This window comes from Taurulus bubalis (genome assembly GCF_910589615.1).
Source record: "Taurulus bubalis genome assembly, chromosome: 2".
In the NCBI taxonomy this organism is placed as follows: domain Eukaryota; kingdom Metazoa; phylum Chordata; class Actinopteri; order Perciformes; family Cottidae; genus Taurulus; species Taurulus bubalis.
In genome coordinates, this window is record NC_136590.1 from 7,688,691 (window position 1) to 7,704,812 (window position 16,122).

The 16,122-nt window shown below is 42.6% G+C and overlaps 1 protein-coding gene across 3 annotated transcripts; it reads left to right on the forward strand.

Moving 5' to 3' along the window:
• The first annotated feature begins 765 nt into the window (after window positions 1–765).
• eef2k (eukaryotic elongation factor 2 kinase) lies at window positions 766–13,870 on the forward strand. Of its 3 annotated transcripts, none has more exons than XM_079214293.1 (19): window positions 766–936; window positions 1,640–1,903; window positions 3,935–4,035; window positions 6,366–6,426; window positions 6,506–6,543; window positions 7,308–7,479; window positions 8,396–8,545; window positions 8,629–8,761; window positions 8,850–8,977; window positions 9,683–9,902; window positions 10,020–10,075; window positions 10,329–10,406; window positions 10,640–10,696; window positions 10,907–10,972; window positions 11,447–11,578; window positions 11,817–12,005; window positions 12,086–12,210; window positions 12,370–12,548; window positions 13,380–13,870. In XM_079214293.1, the coding sequence occupies exons 2-19, from the start codon at window positions 1,655–1,657 to the stop codon at window positions 13,487–13,489; spliced, it is 2,244 nt and encodes a 747-aa protein (XP_079070419.1). In that variant the 5' UTR covers window positions 766–936; window positions 1,640–1,654; the 3' UTR covers window positions 13,490–13,870. The 3 variants fall into 3 exon arrangements, with proteins under 3 accessions (XP_079070419.1, XP_079070420.1, XP_079070421.1); XM_079214294.1 differs by having other exon boundaries at window positions 9,686–9,902; XM_079214295.1 differs by lacking the exon at window positions 10,907–10,972.
• The last annotated feature ends 2,252 nt before the right edge of the window (window positions 13,871–16,122 follow it).

The following is a 16,122-nucleotide window of genomic DNA, read 5'->3' on the forward strand; positions in this document are numbered from 1 at the left end:
ATCACACTTTTGGATTAATCAATGTTTTAAAGAATTCATATTTATTTTCAATTGAGAGGATTTAGTTTTTGTCTCTGTCTTATCATGGAATTTCGATATTTGCATCTAACCTTAAATCTTGATTATTTAGCCAAATGATGGAACTGGTGTGTAAGTTTGCTATGTGTTGCCATTAGGCAGACACTGAAACGGGGATCACCGGTTGATATCGCCTATCGTTCGTCTTTAATTTCACACAAAAAACATGGCAGCGGTGGGATTCGAACCCACGCCATCGAAATGACTGGAGCCTAAATCCAGCGCCTTAGACCACTCGGCCACGCTACCTCACGTCAGTTGCTGAGCGACCGTTAAAACATGAATCAATTACATTTTCAACGGTTTAGCCGTTTGTTTACTCAATGCTGCTTTCGAATGCTATTCCGTAGTCGTTAAAAAGGTTTTAACCATTTATGCCTTTCAATTTGACTATTTAATTGTTATTTATGCCTGTATTTTGCCCCATAAATTGTAAGTCTATTCTTGGAAGTCCTTTTACATTCGCGACTGACTCCTGTCCCACACATGCAGTCTAAGCACCCATATAATCTGCTCGTGTGGTTTGCTATTTCCGGGAGCCTTGAAGGCAGCAGGACGCAGGGTTGTGGCTTTCAGAGACAAGCTCTACGTGCTCAGGGCTCACGTCGCTGTGGCGGACGGTAACGAGAACTACAACCCGCTGCCAAGCGTGTCCCTGGACCTTCAGGATACATTGGAGAACCAGGACCGAGTCGAACTGGTCCGGGAGGAGAGTGTATCCGCCGCTGCTGCTGCTCCTATCTGTTTAACGTCTCACAGAAACCGTGAGACGGAAGAGGAACTCACCATTGTTACATTGTCTCACACAGTCTGTCAAGATACGTTGATTAAAGACGTGTTTGCGCCTCCGGTTAGAAGGTAGGTTTTTTTTTACCACAATAGATCAAACTAACATCAATGCCTTTTGAGAAATTCTTATTGCAACATGCTGTAACATAATATATATAATCCATGTTAGCTGCTGCATGATTTCTGTGGGATGACGGCTCACTTGACCGCAGGCGCACATTGTTGTGCAAGTTGAATATCTTGCTTGGATTTGCATTCTTCATGTTGGTGCATACAGTTGCGGAACAACATAAATGTTAATTGTTTTTGCATGCTGACGCTCACCGTTTATAGTTTAAATTCACATTCCACGAGGTCGCCGGTTCGATCCCTGGTCTCCCCATAGTTTGCATGTCGAAGTGTCCTTGAGCATGACACTGAACCCTGACAACCCACTGCTCCTTAACTACTAAGGATGGGTTAAAATGCAGAGAATACATGCTCCCACTGTGGGACTAATAATGGATTCATTATTACAGAAGTATGTATTTTTGATTTTATGTTTTATGTATATGAAGGGGATGTCATGGTGTATGCACATCTAAGGCAACACGGATAACTCTCTCACCATTGGTGCTCTGCTGTGCAGCTATGACGCAGGGATGTTGTTGTAAACACTTACTTACATGGCTGCCTGCCACAAACTAACTCCACACTCTTCATGTGGCTCTACTTTCCACTCGGTGCCATTCACTGCTCTCTCAGTCCACTCACACTCTCCTGTCTTGTCAAGACCACAGCAGACATCATGGAGGATGACCTGATGTTCAGCATGGAGGAGGATGGGAGCGCCAAGAGGCCCCATGTCCAACAAACTGGCCCCAGCCAGCGGGCCTCCTCCCTCAGTGAATCCAACGCCAGTGATGACGACTACGAAGACCACTTCATCCGCCCCATCCTGGAAGACTCCGCCAAAGAGATCTGTCACTACCTGAAGAATATGGGTTACGCCCGGCAGCTGTCAAACTCTTTTCCTAAGAGCAACTTTATGTTCAAGGTGAGCGGCCGGCTTGGCAACATGATGCCAAATGGACAGGGATGGTGAAAAGTACCAGAAAATGTTGGAATAAAGTGCTGGGGGTTGTTTAGTTCTGCAGTTGTCTCTGAGACCAGCTCTTTGCCTTGTAAGGAAAGATGATCTGTGCATGCACACACACACACACACACACACACACACACACACACACACACACACACACACACACACACACACACACACATCAGCACGTGTGTATCTATTTATTGAAGGGGAAAGCTGTTCAGACACCTCTTAGCTGCACTCTCCCTGAAGAACAGTGTTTTTCCCTTCATGTGATTATGCTGCATATAAACACGTCTCTCACCGCTCAGTCGGGCCTCCTCCACATGTGAGTGATACAAGGGCTGGTCTCTTATCAGAGCCACTGGACTCCAGCCAACTACCCGGAATGTGTAGTGTTGTTGTTTAAAGCAAGAAGGCAATTAATGTTATCTGAACTGTTTGATTTTGCAATGTAAATGTCAGATACTTTTCTTATATTGTGTGTTAATGAAAAGGCATTTTTCTTTACCTTTCTGCCTAGAATGAAACAGAAAAGTTGGCAGAACCTCGACCGTATAGGGTTTTGTCTCTGAGAGCGCGGGTATGTTACGGATCAGTTATTCCTTCCTTTTCTCCCTCTTCACCTGTGACCACCTGCACCTCCCTTTTCCCAACTGCACTCTTTAATTTCCTTTCCTTTTCCTTCACTTAAAAAAACCCCAACAACAACTTTTGTATTTTTATTTCATCTCTTCATGACTGATGTGTATTCTAATCAATTCATCCTTCCTTTCTTCTCACCGTATGCCTGTGTTCTTTTGTCCTATGTGTTTATTAATCAATCCACTTTAACAGAAACCATGAATGTTATACTGCTATTTCACAAAACTATACAACGAGGTTCTTGTCACAAACAACCCGACCCTTCGCGTTTCTCTTCATGTATCTCCCTCGCTCTAAATATAAACATGTCCCGAGCGCCTGCTGCTCAGTGGCCAGTGGTGTACGAGGGAGACGTGCTGCTGTGCAGTGCCGCGTGGTTCAAGGTTCGGTGTTACCGGAGCAGGTCTGGATTACCAGTGATACTTGATTCCCACCAACAAAGTTATTTTTTGCAAATGGCACGGCTGCAGATGGCCAAGAAACATCACATGGTTATCACATTCATATTGAGGGAGCAGTGGATTTATTGCAGTTAATGTTATGGAATAGGAGACCAATTCATGAATTTATTCTGAGGCCTGCCTAATATTTAAATTGTTTAAATATCCTTTTCATTTGAATGAGTGTGTGCTTAAGATATGTGTGTTTGTTTCCCTCCTCCCTTAACCTTTCTTTCATCCTGATTTGCACACTGCTACAAAATAGGGATGCACTGATCCGGCACCCGATCCGATATCCGGGCTTTAGGTGTCAGGCGATACCGAGTACCGGTCCGATGTTTAATAAAGAAGCTGTATGCCTCACTGTGTGGAAGTGACTGGGATCATTCTTGTATGTGTAAGGCAACAACAGCTTAACTTAAACATTGCTTTCCTGTCTTTGTAAAACAAAATATTACAAATAAATAGATAGATTTGAATTTCCTGCATTGTTATTAATGGTATCCAATACCAGATAAGCCCGTTGTAACGGATACCTGATCCAGGGATTTGAGTCAGACTTGGGCTGCTATCGGTCCATCTCTGCAACAAACTAAATGAGTGTAATCATCCCTGAGTCTTGTTGATAAGTTATCAACATCATCTCATTGCAAGCCCTAAGCTGATTAAATGCAAACACTTTGAAGAATACGAGAAAGCTACTCAATGCAGAAACTGTTCCATTTACTTTGCTCAATTAGTTAGCACAATTCAGAGAGGAAGTGTTCTGCAGAGAGAGCACACAAAAAGGCTTTGAATTTCCTAAATGTCTCCTCTTGCAAACCTGTTTGGGAAACAGATTTTTCCGTTGTCTTTGCATACAAGTGTACAATGTCAGCTAATAAGTGTTGTTTGATCATTCCAGGAGCATTGGAGACACGCGATCGAAAAGGCCAGAGCTATGCCTGACCCCTGGGCCCAGTTTCACCTGGAGGACATCGAGACTGAACCCTGCATTCGTTACAGGTACGAACAACTGTGTGTGGCTGTCAATCAACACGGGAGGCTTTTTGACTTTTTGTAGCAGTAAAAGAACACGTTTTGATAACGATGTCTCCGTTCCACCGGGTGCACCCAGTGAGCCATGACGGTTAGCCAGCATGCACAATACCAGGATGAGCTTAACCAGTCATAATCTTTTCCAGCTCACCTAATCCTAACCCATGTTATGTCCCATGTTACAACACATACAGCTGACTGCTTTGACCAAAAACAAAGCTGGAGAGAGCGGTGAGATGTTGCGGGGCTGGAAAACCAAAATAATTAACTTGAAAGATGTTATAAATCTAAGAGAAACTCCAGCGTCAACAAATAATTCTCACTACTAACACCATCTTTCACAATACACATAGTCATCTAACTCATTGTTATGAAATATTGATGAAATGGTCTTAGTCAACGCTGCTATTCACATTTGGCTCATATATGGGTCAGTGGTGCTAAAATTGAACTGTTGACAAACATTACTGCCACACTGGGCACATTCATGCCCTTTGCCCTTCCCAGGTCTTTTTTTAGCGTCTCGTCCTGCAGGTTGGAATACTCGGGTGTTCACCCAGATATTACAGGCGGCTACATGAACATACACACCTCTTGCAGAGCTCTCAGACGTGGGATGCATTATATCAAGACGTTGATCACAATTAAATGGGTGTTTGCAGAATAGAAAGAAGAAAAAAACAGTGTCCTTTGCGTGCGAGTGCGCGTGTGTGTGTGTGTGTGTGTGTGTGTGCGTGTGTGTGTGTTATGGCTGCTGTTACATAACAAGCGGGACTTGGACTTGACTGGAGAGAGGAGGGATTGGCAGGAGCTGGGATTCGCCTCCGTTTTTTCTTTTCATGTGCTAATTTTACTTGCATGTAACCCTACACACACACACACACACACTGTGGTATGAGCTTAAACTTGGTGGAATGAATGTCACGGTGGTACGCTGTGCTCCTCAGGCTGAAAAGGCTGGTTGGCAGAAAACAGTTTGGACGGAGAAAAGAGCGCTGTTCTTGTTTCAGTGGAGGTGGAAAGCCCAATACTAAGTCTAGTTTAAAGGCACACAAGTTCCAGCTGTGAACACTTGCAGCTGCACCTACAGTTCATGCAGTATTTATTAACTCAGGACACACATGCCGCCAAGCCAAACAGACACGCTGACCCAGACATACAGTGTGGAGACACACACTTGTATCATCATATCGACTGATTACTCGAGTTTAACCCTAAATCCAAAAAGTAATGGCTGCAGAGACAAAGTGCCCTCTCTTTGGGAAGAAACACAAAAGTACACACAACTCCTTTCATTCTTCACTCTTTGTTGTTTTTCCGCAGAGAGGAAGCCAGATGCTTTATGTGCCTCCATGATAAGAATTCATAATGAGCTGTTGACATAGGAACTCCCTCACAGAGGGCAAAGACTTGGCTAACGTAACTGAGAGTTTTTGTACCAGAAGTTGACTCAAAAGAGACAAACAGGTTCTGCTCAGTGTTGTCGACCGGCATCCAGAGTGAGTGACTTGTAACGTAACAGGTGGAGGAAAAACAAGCATTTTATTGTCTGTGGGTCACAAGACAGACTCTTGACCACTCTGCTTGAAAGTAGATGTTGTTTTACAGAGCTCCAGTAGATTTAGTATTACATATTAATGGAGGTTGTGTTGCCACTAAAAATAATTATTTTGATTAGTAACTTATCTCCTGATTTTTGTCTTCAATTTATCTTAACGCTATAACAATTCTATGAAGAAAATGCCATCACAACTTTCCCAGAACCGAAGCTGACAACTTCAGATAACTTTATTTTTTGCAGCCAACAAAGATCATAGTGATATTAAACAAAGACAAGCATCACAATGTCACTTTTAAGAAGCTGAAACTGAATTTGGTGTTTACCTGTCCTTTCAGAATAAAACACAACTTGGAGTCTCCAGTCATGCTTGTAGCTCTGTGAGGCTGTACTTGGGCATAGCTGTACTAAATGTAGCTAAATGCTAACTTCCGCATGCAAACATGCTCCAATGAAGATGCCAACATTCTGATGTTTAGCAGATGTAATATCCACCATCTTAGTTTCGTGTGTTAACATGCTAATATTTGCAAATTAGCAGGAAACACAAAATGAAACTGAGACTGTTGGAAATGCCATACATTTTGCAAAAAAAATATTATAAACCAAAGTGGACTATTGAAAATGTTTATTTGATGGATTTGATGTGATTTTTTTTTTTTTTAAAGAGCGTCCTTCAGAGAGCCACATTTGAGTTAGCATTTAAGGTTCATTTAAATTCCCTGTCCCTTTTTTGCAGGTACAATGCCATCACAGGAGAGTGGGCTCAAGACAAGATCCACATCAAGATGGCCGCCCAGGTATTACTGCTCTTTAGATAAGGACTGTATTCACACTATTTAAAAAATACATTTAAAAATCTAATCTCTTGTCTCACAGCCCTTTGGGAAAGGGGCCATGAGGGAGTGCTTCAGAACGTAAGTTGAAATATTTTTCTCCATTCATCAGTTCTCATCGAGCGGTTAATGCCCTCGAGTTCTAGTAACGGAGGCAGAGGGTCATTTTAATGGTGCAGGACCACATTCCTCACATTTCTTGCTCCGACTCGGGAGGACAGCCACTGACAAATTCTGTCATTTCCGAGCCAAAGATGGTACGGAAAATGTCACACCGAACCAGCTCAATGCAGTCTTCCATCATGGCGTCGGTGGTTTTGCTCAATTGATCCGCTTATTGTTTATTGTTGAAATAGAATATTAGCGTACGGCATTGTCCCTGCTCTGCTGGGTTTTGGCTTCTGCATGACACTGCTGAGTGAAAGAGAGAAGGAATAATGGTCTTATTGTTCATGTCTAAGCCTCCATTATGTGGGAATGAGAGGCCTCCAACAACCTCCCACTTTAGCAGTTTGTTGTTTGCAGTATCCCACAGAAATATTCCACTCTGACAAAACCTTGAGCATGAAAATAAATCATCCAGCTCTTACAAGCCCAAACAAATAAAAATAATAAAATCAGGGAGGCTGATCTGTGGTCCCTGTGGGATTTGTACATATACTGTGGCGCCTGATTTAGAGCAGTTTTGGGTTTATCTGACATCAGTTCCAGTTGATGCTATGATAGAATGTGGCTTTAGTTATGTATATTTATTAAGGTTTCTATCTGTAAGTGAACTATAAATACATTTAAATATAACTGGAATTCTGCTCACTAATGTAATATCGTATTTATTATCCCTCCAGGAAGAAGTTGTCAAATTTCTCACACAGCAACAACTGGAAGTCAGCATCTAACTATGTGACCAAGCGTTACATGGAGACGGTGGACAGAAATGTTTACTTTGAGGACGTCAGGCTGCAAATGGAGGCCAAACTCTGGGGAGAGGAGTACAACCGCCACCGGCCTCCCAAACAGGTACAGAAAGAACATCTACAGTCGTCTGAGGTGCTGCCTATAGGACAGCACAACCCTCCTCCCCAGTGTTTTAATCTTAGGTTTAGGGCTAGAACAAATCATTATTTTCATTATCGATTAGTTTAACAATTCTTTACTTGAAGCAATTGATCGTTTTGGTCCATGAAATGTCCAACAATTGTGAAAAATGCCAATGTTGCATCCTAAAATGTAGTGTTTTGTCTGACCAAAAATATTCTTTAATCTGGGTTTGAATCTGCATCAAAAACAATCGAAATTCAGTAGTTCACGAGAACATCTTTTCTCAATATTAAGAAATCTCACCTGCAGCCAGATTTGCACCAAAAACTACTTGTTCCTCTGATGGAACTTGAGAGATCAGATGACATAACCTTTCTGGTTATTCTGTTTTCTGTTTATGTGTGTTTACTATGCATATTGTGTTATTAACATTATACTGCAAGGTAATATAAAGTACAATACTTTGATTATACAAACACATATTTCTCGATTTAGTTTCGGAGTCAATTCAACTACCGTTTGCATTTCACTGTTCAGACTGAAGAATTGGGAGTTACCATAACTCTCATGATTTCAGCTCAAGAATTGCATCAAAATAGAAGGATAGTAATAATTTAGAAATATTTCCCAGAGAGTATCAGTAGCTGCAAAAAGCAATGCACCAAGCATGTTCAAAATTGTATGTTTTGTCTATGTTTGTCTTGATATTTTCACCTCAATATTCCTTTGCAGCGGGTCACTATGCATCTCACTGCACATATTGTTTGTGTTTATGACAAATAACCCATTGTGACATTTGCATTACGTAACCATCAGCCTTGCTGCTCTTCATTTGGGCACTGAAGGGCCTGTACTGCTGGGATGTGAGTGTTGTTTACCTCTCTCTAATCCTCAGGTGGACATCATGCAGATGTGTGCGATAGAGATGACGGACAGACCAGGTAAACCTCTCTTCCACCTGGAACATTACATCGAGGGCAAGTACATAAAATACAACTCCAACTCCGGCTTCGTGAGGGACGACAACATCCGACTCACCCCACAGGTGCGCTGCGTCACCTTTTAGTGTCAATGCATGTGAGCGCTAATACTAAATTATTAACTTTAATATATTTTTCCATCCATTAGGCCTTTAGTCACTTCTCTTTTGAGCGATCGGGCCACCAGCTGATCGTGGTGGACATCCAAGGAGTCGGAGATCTCTACACTGACCCTCAGATCCACACAGAGAAGGGGACGGACTTCGGAGATGGAAATCTAGGTACAGTTCCCCTTTGATGCGCTAGATACACGTGTGAAGTGAGAAATTATGTTATTTATTATTTAAAAAAATCATACCTGTGTTCCAGGTGTGCGAGGCATGGCGCTGTTCTTCCACTCCCACCTGTGTAACAAGATCTGCAAGAGCATGGGCCTGACGCCTTTTGACATTTCCCCTGCAGAGAAGTCGCAGCTGGACTGCACCAACAAACTGCTTGTAATTTTAAAATGTTTACAATAATAAATAAAGTGTCAGTGGGGGCAGGAAAAACCGCAGTGGGTCAGGGTAAAAATAGTTCACCAGATAGTAATAATAAATACAAATGTGGAACAAATGTCCCCAAGTTTTAGAAACTAGTAGACTGCAGACCTCCGCCAGGGCTGTTCCCATACGCGAACAATAAGGGGCGGCAGTAGCTCCGTCCAAGGGGACTCAGCTTGGAAACTGGAGGACCAAGTATGGAGTGTGGACTGGTAGCTGGAGAGCTGCCAGTTTGCCTCGTGGGCGCTGCCAAGCTGCCCCAAAACTCAATGGGTTCTCCCTGGAATCATGTTACACACTTTCCAAGTTTCATGAAAATCGGGCCAGTTGTTTTCCTTTATTAAAGACGGACAAAAAAACAAAAACAACCAAGAAACAAAGTTCCCAGTTGTCATATTTAGTCATGAGTCTTACCGTCTTTGGGACCTTATTTTCTGTAAGATTGAGAGATATCAACTGAATATGCAGCCTGAAACTATAACTATAACTATTATGTTTTAACTAATATAATTACACTCGTACAGTAATTTAAGAACTGTTACCTTTCCTGCTCTGCCGCACATTTGCAGGATTAGCGTAGGAGGGAGGCTTATCTTCAGTGTATTATACTTGTTCTGCTGCTGTTTCATCAAGAAAGATTGATCTCTTTTTTTACTTCAGAAGTCAGCCAAGACGGTGCTGAGGGGGTGCGAGGAGCCCTGCGGTTCTCCTCATGTTCGCACCATGTCAGGAAGCCGGGCGCCTCCGCTGTTGTCCCGCATGTCTGAGACGTCTTCTGTGGACGAGAGCTCGAGCGACGTGGACTCGATCCCCTGCTCCCCTCTCACTCTGCCCTGCTCCCCGCTGGCTGCACACGGATATCTGGGAAGGTCCCCGATGGGTACGGTGTTCATGAACAATGTTATTACATACTGCATGTGTATAACAGGACATTTGAATGTAGTTAACCATGGTGTCCACCATTGAAATTGTTTTGTAATATTTCTACATTTTACAGGCTTTTCATTTATCGGAATGGGCGACCATGAAAGACACAACACAGGGGAAAACAAGGTGAGCGACTGTAGTTAAGTCAGTGTACCTCAGGTCCATGTTGAGTCCCAAGAGCTCCATGTTTGCTAATGCAAACGCTCTATTTTTGTCCTTTTTACATTACGTTTGTATCTATTTTTTTACATATAAACAGTACACACTTGTATTTTTGAGATGCTTCTCAGCTGGTTGAGCTGCACTCGGCAGACTGCAGTGCTGCACACAACTAATACGAGTCACTGCACTGGTTTTTAAAACGTATTTCTGTCTGTAGGACTGTGATAGCGGCGGGGACAGCGGCTACCCCAGCGAGAGGAGGAGTGAAGGAGACCCGAATGACCACGTGGACGGGGTAAATATTTACGTCTGACTTTTGTTCGATTTAAATTTTTTTAAATGGAAATACTTTTTCACGCTGAGTTTATTATTTGTAAGTTTATTCACGAATATTATCTTAAACAAATGATTATTAGACCCTGACATACAAGACTTCTCTTGTTCACTCTCCTTTGCCCTTCAGTCCTCCGCAGCTGTTTTCCACATAAAGTGTAAGGTTTTATAAATGCATGTCGTATTGTCACTCAGGCCCATCATCACAACCAAAGACATTGTTCGGAGTCGGATGAGGACAGTTTCAAACGGGTAAACAAACGTAGAGACAGCAGTGTATAAATGTCATAATCACCATCACCGTGATCACACAACCCTCCTTTAAATTTCCCTTATCCTTGTTTTTCTCTCACTTTTCTGTTTTTACTTTTTTTTTCCCCTCATCACTTAATTTAACAGCAAAAGCCGTTCCTCACCTTTCCTCTGATTTAGCTCCTCCTGCTCTCTGTGTTCCCTCACTAGAGGAAGATGGTAGCGTCTCCAAGAGTCACTTCAAGTTTAAATTCTTACAATGCTGAAAGCGAATGGGTGATTATTTGCATGGAGGCATGTGACGCCAGGTGTTCCCCCTGTTGTTTTATCACTATTTAACAAGCACGACTCTGTCAAGTTACATTTGATTGGATTACACAGGCTGCAAAACTGACATTTGGACCCGAAACACCATCTACCTCTGTTTCACCAACTCTGTCATCTTGCTAATAGTAGTGTGTGTGTGTGTGTGTGTGTGTGTGTGTGTGTGTGTGTTGCGTGCGTGCGTGCGTGCGCTTCTGTTCCCGTCATGCTTTGCATGATTTTTGCATTCACTGAGTCCTACATGGCTGTATTCCTCCAGCTCTGAGCTCAAGGACAATCATGTCATCCATCAGCTAATATTTTAAACCAAACTTGTCTGTCTGGGTACTCTCCCTTCATCATATGCTTTGTTTTCTGACGGTTGAGGTTCAGAGCGTCACCATTCCTTCTCCTTTTTGTATATCCTGACTGCCTTTTCCTACTCAGCTGACGGAGGAGAACTGGAGCTTCTACCATTCGTCTCGCTCTCACGTCCACCGGTCCTCCTGCGTGGCCACCGAGGTGGAGCGGCTCAACGCTCTGATGCAGAAGAAGATTGGCCAGTCGATCCTCGGCAAGGTGAAAGATCAGAGTGGTTGGTTTGACGGTAATAAAGATCATGTATGTGGCTGGGTCGAAGGAATGAAATTAACTCACACTTGTGGGCCTCAAACAGGAATAAACCTTTCAACAAAAACTACACACTTCACACACATTTACACCAAACACAGATTGATTTAGTCTTGATAGTCACCTGTCTGCTGAAAGTGAGTTTCATTTGTTGAATATATTCTGGATCACCTTCCTCCTGAACCAGGTACACCTGGCGATGGTGCGGTACCATGAAGGCGGCCGCTTCTCTGAGAAGGACGAGCCGTGGGATCAGGACTCGGCCATGTTGCACCTGGAGAGAGCTGCGCTGTGCGGAGAGCTGGAGGCCATCGTGGCCTTGGGGCAGTGCTGTCTGCAGCTGCCTCATCACATACTGACGGACATCGACCTGGAGGTACCGCGCAAGTTTATTCAGCCTTTTGGTTTCGTACAGCGTTTTGTACTTGTGTTTTAATATGTCTGTGTTGTTGGCAGGATAACGCTGGAAACAAGATGAAAGGTTTTAAGTACCTGGTGATGGCTGCCGAGGCCGGTGACAGATCTTCTATGATCACAGTGGCCAGAGCCTTTGATTCTGGGATCAATCTGTCAGCTGACAGGTAGGTGTTTGAGTTTTAAACTCTGGAAAACTGGACTGTATTATGAATGGACTTGTGGATGAAGATAAGATGTGAAAACACTGCCCCCTAGAGGGATTTCTAGAGAAGACATGACTTTTTTTGATACTGAAGGGTTTGTGCTTTTTTTTTATTATCCAGAAAGCAGGACTGGGAGCAAGCGATTCACTGGTATGAAAATGTGTTGAACATGACGGACTACGACGAGGGAGGAGAGTTCGATGGGACGCAGGACGAGCCTCGCTACCTGCTGCTGGCCAGATTGGCAGAGATCTACCAAACGGGAGGCTACAAAGTCACCGCAGACCCACAGAGAGCAGGTGGGTCAACAAACCTCAATGTGTTGAATATACCTGCATTATCTTAAGGAATAGTCCACTGAAATTTGCCCTGCGTCTTTACATCTCAGCTTCCTTATCGCGCCGATTCTCTGCTGTAAAACACGCATTTAGTAGTTTGTTGATTGATTGTTTGGAACATACTGATAATAACACAGATCAACAGCGGAGAAGTGGTTTGAGAGACTCATGACACTGGGACACCAGAGGTCACCGGTGCTGTGAATCTAAGCTTCAAACCCTTCAGAGCCTCACGGGTGGATTATTCCATTTCATTATCCGAACCGCTTATCTTAATTAGGGTCGCGGGGCGCTGGAGCCGATCCCAGCTGACATTGGGCGAAGGCAAGGTTCACCCTGGCAAGGTCACTAGTCTATCGCAGGGCACATATATAGACAGACAACCATTCACACCTATGGGCAATTTTGGTTCCAATTAACCTAAGCTGCATGTCTCTGGACTGTGGGAGGAAGCCAGAGAACCCATAGGGGACCCACGCTAACACGGGAAAAACATGCAAACTCCACACAGAAGGATTGCCCAGACCGGGATTCGAACCCTGGCCCCCCTTGCTGTGAGGCGACAATGCATGCACTACACCACGTGCAGCCCACGGGTTGATTATTTGTTATACTCAAAAGATAGATTTTCAGTGCGGTGTTCCCTTAGAATAGTTTACTGAGAATGGGCAGAATTGTGTAATAATTTTCTCTTAACTGTCTCTATTGAATGTTTCTCATTGAATGTCATTAATTGATGTATATAAACGTGTCTGCCTCCATCCTAACGGCTCCTTCCATCCTTCTCTGCAGGTGATCTGTTTACAGAAGCAGCAGAAGCTGCCATGGAGGCCATGAAAGGTCGATTGGCTAACCAGTACTACACGAAAGCTGAAGAAGCCTGGGCGTTAATGGAGGAGTAATTTTAGATACACATTTTTATCACAAAAAGACCACCGGAGTTAATTTTACAAATACAACCTGAATGGGTACAGTTTACATATTTTTATTGTATGATATTATCTTTTTGCTAAGTTGCTGTGTGTGGGTGTGCGTGTGTTTTCAGCCTTCTAGAATCTGGCTTAAATATCCAGGTTTCTGTTCTTTAATTCCCTGTCTCTGATTATCTTTTGACCTTTAGACCTTTTGAATGTGGTTGCATGGAAGAGAAGGTCTGAATTATAAAAACAATGAAAATGGTTTACCTACTTTGCTCTACATTCATGTCGGAAGAATGCATGTTTAAAAATTATTGGAGTATAAAACGGTTAAATAAAGCTTGCTTTTCATGAGTAAACATGTCACTTTTTCTCCCTGTTTTCTTTCTCTCTCCAGTAGACAAGAGCTCTGTCATTAAAGGTCTGTTACATGTCTTTGGACAGGAAAACAAATGTTCAAAAGCATTTCATAATATTGAGTTCACTTTTCTCAACACTCTTTACATGGTTCTCGTTATAATAGAAATGCTGCTCTCAGAACAGTTCATCTCAAATCCCAAATTCACAAATGCAACCAACACACTTTGTCACTTACAACACAATAACCTAAAAATGCGTCCAAACAAGCATCCCATACAAAACGAGAAAGAATATTCTACCGTTCAGAAATGCAGCAAATATACTTTCATGTTTTATTTAATAATTTATTTTGAAATGTATGCACATTAATTAATAAAAAAAGTGCACCAAATTAAACTCAAATACTTCCAGTAATGTGATACTAAATATACTATTTACGCTACAGTATCTAGACGTTAATAAATTGAAAATCTACATCTATACTTTCAAAGTGACCGGCGCATTTCTTTGATAATAAGGGTTGTCATTTTATGAAATTACGGCTGTATTATTTGTATTAATGCTCTATCTATGACTTTGAGAACTAATTCACGTATTACTTCCACACCCACTACGGGGGTAGCGTGGCCGAGCGGTCTAAGGCGCTGGATTAAGGCTCCAGTCTCCTCGGAGGCGTGGGTTCGAATCCCACCGCTGCCAGAATTTTGATTTTGTTTTATTTTTACCTAAAAATATCTCCTACAAAATGACTGAACTTTTGAAATGCATGAAACTCCACTGTGAATGTAAGAGTTAAAGAAATAACAAACCACAACTTTATAGTGATCTCGCTGTGCATTGTGGGCACTGGCTCCTCCCCACGTGTCTGTGGAGCAGAGTCAACATGGTACCGATGCCGACAGATTTCAGCTGGACTCTACTCCTCCTCTGCACGCGCCACATTTCTGGACTTTTTAGACACTAATGAGAAAGCTCAAACTAAAGAGTGAAGTGTGCAGGTGAGCGCTCAACATATTCTGGGGGTTGTTTTAGGAAACCAAACAGGCCGTTGGTGACTATTTTGATGTGCATGTTAGCACGCCAAGCTAGCTTGCTAGTGCTAGGCTGCATGCTAGCTAGTTTCGTTGCTCGTACGTTTGTGTAAAGGACATTTCAATATCGATATGTGGGTCTTTCTCCTGCTTTCTTTTACAGGTATTTTTTCAACGATATGTCAGAATACATTAATGCCCCGCATGTGTAGGACAGGCCTGTGACTGGAGGGTTTGTTGCTAGCTTGCTAATCGAGCTAAACTAGCCAATGATGTGACTTATTTCTACAAATACTGCAATGAGTGTTATTATAAGTTGACAACGTTTATTACGTGTTAGCTACGTGTGACCTTTGTCACACAGTGTTTGCACGAAGATCAGTGGTTTAATGTTGATTTGCATTGTCTTGCATCATGTGAGATTTACCGGTTTGTGTCAATCATAGCATCACTTGACAGTCTGACATGTCTGGCTGTGGGCTGACTTTGGGGTTTTCATTGTTAAGTGGGGGAAAAAAAGACCGTATTTAAAAGAAAATTTCCTGAAGACTGACAACCTTGGAACAAAACCGCAATAAATCCTGATTATATCCTGATTTAACCTGGATATGCTGAATCACATTCTGCTTACTGAACCAACTAACTACCTGCCATCTTTTTTTATTTTTATATAACCAGTTTGGGTGTAGTCACTTGGCAACAGTGATGTGTAGCTTTTAGAATCAACTCCAGTACCTAAGTGTGTCTTTGTCTCCAGGTTGGATCTCTGAGATCTGCTGCTCCTGTTTCATCTCCTCTCCACATCAATATGGCCAGCGGGGATGGCGATGACCCCATTATAGAGGAGGTATGTCTGCAGGCCAGTATCCGACTGGACTAGAGATATTTTCCTAACACATTAATTAACTACCCAACAATGACACAAGTGGTTTAATAACCACAGATAAAGTACCTGTACACACATTTCTCTTTTTAGCATAGAACCTTGAGGTCAGAGAATAGAACCCTGAGGTCAGGAACCCCGAGGTCGGAGCAAATCTGTAATGATACATATTGTTTAGATCTTATTCAATTGAACTTTCTTTAATCCATTTGGCAGTCAGTTGTTGACTACATACAGACGCTAATACAACTGTTGGCTACTTCAATACATATGGCACAAAATCATAAAGCGTAAATTGGACATTATTGTGATGTTCCAGACCTTTGCATGAGGACATTCTCTCT